A 4,139-nucleotide genomic window follows, 5' to 3' on the forward strand; every position below is an offset into this window, starting at 1 on the left:
GAGGGGGAAATCATGCGGCACTGCCACGTCGGAATACACTCTAAAACACATCTTACACTATATAGATACACGCCGATACACTCCTGATACACACCTGATCAGACGGAGGAGGCAAACGGGCACTCGCGGACGACCAGATCCTCCCTGGTAACCGAGTAACCCGGTGGCGAGAAGCGCAAATTGCTGTCCCCTACACGCGTGTGCGAAACTCTGCTCTCAGCTCCCCTCATTTCACCCCCTGTACCGCCTAACTTCCCCCCCTCCCTCCCCGACCACTTTCCCTCTCTTCCATTCTTTCCCACACAGCCCCTGCTCATTCCCTCACTCTTCTCCCCCGCCCCGCTCCCTCCCTCCTCTACGCCCCCGACACCATTCCGTACGTGCCTGATAGAACTCCCGTACATCCACATGCAGCTTGCCGGCCCATTTGCGGACCCGCGCCTTGCGCCGCCCACTCAGGTCCGAGCTGTACAGCACCTCGTCAGTGCTGGTGGTGCCGGTGCCGGAGCGGGAGCGCTTGGCAGCGGCGGTGGCGCCATCCTCGCCAGCAGGCCGCTTGCGGCCGCGCTTGGCCTTGGCGGCCCTGGGCTCGCCATCGCTGTCGTACTCCTGATCGCTGCTGCCGGCCGCGCCGCCTTCGTCGCCGCTGGCAGCTTGAGCCCTGGGCGCCTCCTGGGCATCGAACTCCTCCAGAAACTTCTCGATAACGGACTGGGGAGGGGGTTAGCGGAGGAAGGGGAAAAGGGGAAGAAAATGAGCTGAGCGTGTGGTCTCGGGACACGCACGCGCGTGTGTTACAAGTTACAAGTGTGTGTGCCTCGACGTGTTTTGACGGAGCGGGACGCAGTAGGATGACTCACATGGAGCGGAGGCTAGGAGCGGGGATGGCCACCTGCCCATGGACCAGACAACTGACAACGATGGCTCCACACGCGAACCCACCGAAACATGGCGTTTGTATTCCGCAATAGGCTTGCTCAAAGACAACGTGTTTTGGACGTGTGTGAGTACTATGCGCTCGGTGGTGACGTTCCTGCAGAATTGGCTTGGCGTGAAGATGCGGTCAGTTGTACCCAGCACTAATACAACTCACATGTCAGCTGTTTTTAAGTAGTCGTTAACCACCTGCAGGTAGACATAGGAATGTGAGCTGTCGCAGCCGTCTTGCCGCTTAGGCAGCGAAACCGTTCACCTGCGTAATCTGCTCTTCTTCCGCATCAGCCATTGCCGTTACATATAGATTTGAAGGCAGTTTTGCAGCAACTTCAAAGGTGGATAAGCGGCGCTGGTCAGTTGCTTCGAATAGGCTGCGATAGCGTTGTCTACAGGGCTGAACCGTGTTCCGTGCAATTTGTTCTTTGGCGGTAAGCAGAAGCAAATATGCACGTCTGCTTGTGGTGAAGGCGCGGCTTGCTTGAATCCGGAATGTAAACATTCGCTACGAAACCCGCCGGAACCGTTATGTAAGCTTGGTGAAGTCCAGGCCACTCCACGCTAACGACGCATGCTACACGCTTTAACAATACCTTGTCATAGCTTGTCACAACTATCGGCATCTTAATCGGGCCTTACAAATCCAGAGAGGCGTACTGTCCACGGCACAGCACGCATCTCGAATGCAAAGTGGCTAGAGTGGCCAAGGTTTAGGCATTGCCATAGCATCTGACCAAGGCAAATCCATCACAGCGTCCCTTCCTGGTCCTAGGTGCTGATTGGGTGGTGCTGTTATACCGCCCGAGGGCCCATGCATGTCCTATCCTACAAAACCAGTCTGAACAAAATATGCAGCCGCACCTGATATCTAAACCTCCAAGATCAGAAGGACCTCCGAACTAAGCAAAGGCGTCCATGTAAAGCTAGGGAAACGCACGAACAGCGTCGCACGGCGTTGAAGCAACCGCTGTCCCAAGATTGACTGAAAAGAGGGTCTCTGCCAGGGCCTCGATTCACCAGTTATCAAGCGGCGCATTCCACAACACACACCCACACGCGCGCAGGGCCCTAACCACAATCCTTAGCTTCAGTGCTACAAGAAAATTTTATTTTCAAGTTACCTTTTCTTACTGTCGCCAATTTTTGCAAGTTCCATATTATTATTTCCGCTCACCGCAAGACCCCCCAGTGCTCTTCTGCCGCCTCGTGGTTCCTCGGTCCATCTGGGGGCTCGCTCCCCCACGAGGGAGCGGGAAGGGAGTTCTCCAATCCAGGACTCCTTTTTCTGCCCTTCGCCCCACTTGCCTTCTCCCATGCTGCCGACTTTGAACTACGTCTTGTCACATATCTCGACGACTCGTTTCGGCACGCCAAGCAAGGGACATCTTTCTTTCCTTACATACACCTTACACGTACAGTACTCTACAGTACTCGTAAATAAAGGCCGGATCTTGAGGCCCAATATTAATGCCTGCAAAACAAAATCCAAAGGAGACACAATAACGAAGACATTTTGGAGCACGACGGGCATTTTGCGCACGTCCATAATATATCCTCCCCCCCGCAGGCGGCGTTTTGTCGCGTCAGGTCGCCCGCGTGGCCTTCCTCCAAATAAAGCACCTTGCGTTTCAACCCGACCAGTCCGGCAGCCCAGCAGAAAGCACCAGGCACAAGCAAACAGCTGAATAAGGGCGAAAACAACCGTCACGAAAACAACACGGGCCATCATCATACCACCCCCGTCGCCACGTGGCACACGGCTGCGGTGGAAACGGAAACCCGTGCATGTATGTGTGCATGCATGTGTGTGTGTGTGTGTGTGTGTGCAGCACACCACACCACACCCCACCGCACAACGCGTCATAAACCCCATCAGACCAGACGACACCCTTAAGAGACGCTTACGGATCTGCCGCCTGCTGAGTATAAGTTTCGGAGCAGCTCAGGTTGTAGGCCTAGGCATACGATACGGACGCATCACATACATACATACATACATACACACGCACGACACGGCACGCACTCTGGCACAGTGAGAAATGACGTAATGCGTAGCTATTATGGGTGAAGAAGCGCATGTATATCGTCGAAAGGACAGGGCACTCAGTCACATGTCTTGGCATACCACCACCACCACCACCACCGTAACCTCCGTTCTAGGGGAAACGCGCTCTCCTTGCTCTGAGGCTGGAAAGAAAGAATAAGAGATTGAGAGTCACACCTCCATCAGGGTCCACTCACAGGGTCGAACAAAAGCAGAAGCAGCAGCACCAGCACCAGCATCAGTAGCAGCAAACGCGGCAAAGACCGACCACCCGGTGCATCGGATTTTCCTTCGTGTGCGCGGCACAAAACATAAAGCGCACACGCACACAACACGCGCACAATACACACGCACACGCACTAAAAAGACATTGTCACGTCGGGTAAGAGGGGAAATCATTCAGAGCAGAGGAGACACAGCGATAATCATAAATATATTGGCGGGTGTAGCTAATTTCACAACCCCACAAGGACACGGTGCGCACAAAAAGAAGTCTAAAGGGCCAAGAGGACGCGCACTGAAATGGCAAATAGGCATCAAGCAAAAAAAACACCGAGCAAACAACCAACCGCAAGTTTCCAGGAAATCTAATTTTTTAAAGACGGGGGAGCGAATGCCGCCACCCGAACCGTCCAAACCGTCCATCCGTCGTTCACAGGCGCAGGCAGCAGCAGAACATGCTCCTAGTAGGTGGCGGCGCGCGAGCATATGTGTGTCCTCGTTATTAGCCTCCTCCATTGGGATATTACGGACCGACTTCAAGCTGCCTATGTATTTCCCTCGTACCATTCGACCGCACAACACCCGTCGAATGAGCGAGTCATCATCACACAGGTGAACCAATATGGTGCGCCGCACAAATTAGAGAACACCCACACCACTCAGGAATCCGCACCACCACCACACACCAGCCATGCAAAGACACCTGCTGGCCTCTGGTACCTCTTCTTATAGCCGCATACATACATACATACGTACATACATATATACATATATACGTACATACATACATATATACATATATACATATATACATACATATATACATATATACATATATACGTACATACATATATACATATATACGTACGTATGCACACACGCACCACAGCAGCCGCCACCACTACCATCAGCACATCCATCCATCACTAACCACATCCCA

General features: G+C 53.3%; 1 protein-coding gene across 1 annotated transcript in view; it reads right to left on the reverse strand.

The window, feature by feature from the left end:
* VOLCADRAFT_121383 (uncharacterized protein) overlaps positions 1-3,854 on the reverse strand; it is a gene marked incomplete at its 3' end in the record, with an annotated part of 6,421 nt that extends 2,567 nt beyond the window's left edge. Inside the window, exons 1-4 of the mRNA XM_002955090.1 lie at positions 3,175-3,854; positions 1,094-1,125; positions 943-1,033; positions 436-711 (exon numbers count right to left, since the gene is read on the reverse strand). Coding sequence (XP_002955136.1) covers positions 436-711; positions 943-1,033; positions 1,094-1,125; positions 3,175-3,216 — 441 coding nt within the window. The 5' untranslated portion in view covers positions 3,217-3,854. The remainder of the gene's footprint in view (positions 1-435; positions 712-942; positions 1,034-1,093; positions 1,126-3,174) is intronic.
* Between the last annotated feature and the right edge of the window lie 285 nt (positions 3,855-4,139).

This window comes from Volvox carteri, assembly GCF_000143455.1.
Source record: "Volvox carteri f. nagariensis unplaced genomic scaffold VOLCAscaffold_48, whole genome shotgun sequence".
NCBI classification, from domain to species: Eukaryota; Viridiplantae; Chlorophyta; class Chlorophyceae; order Chlamydomonadales; family Volvocaceae; genus Volvox; species Volvox carteri.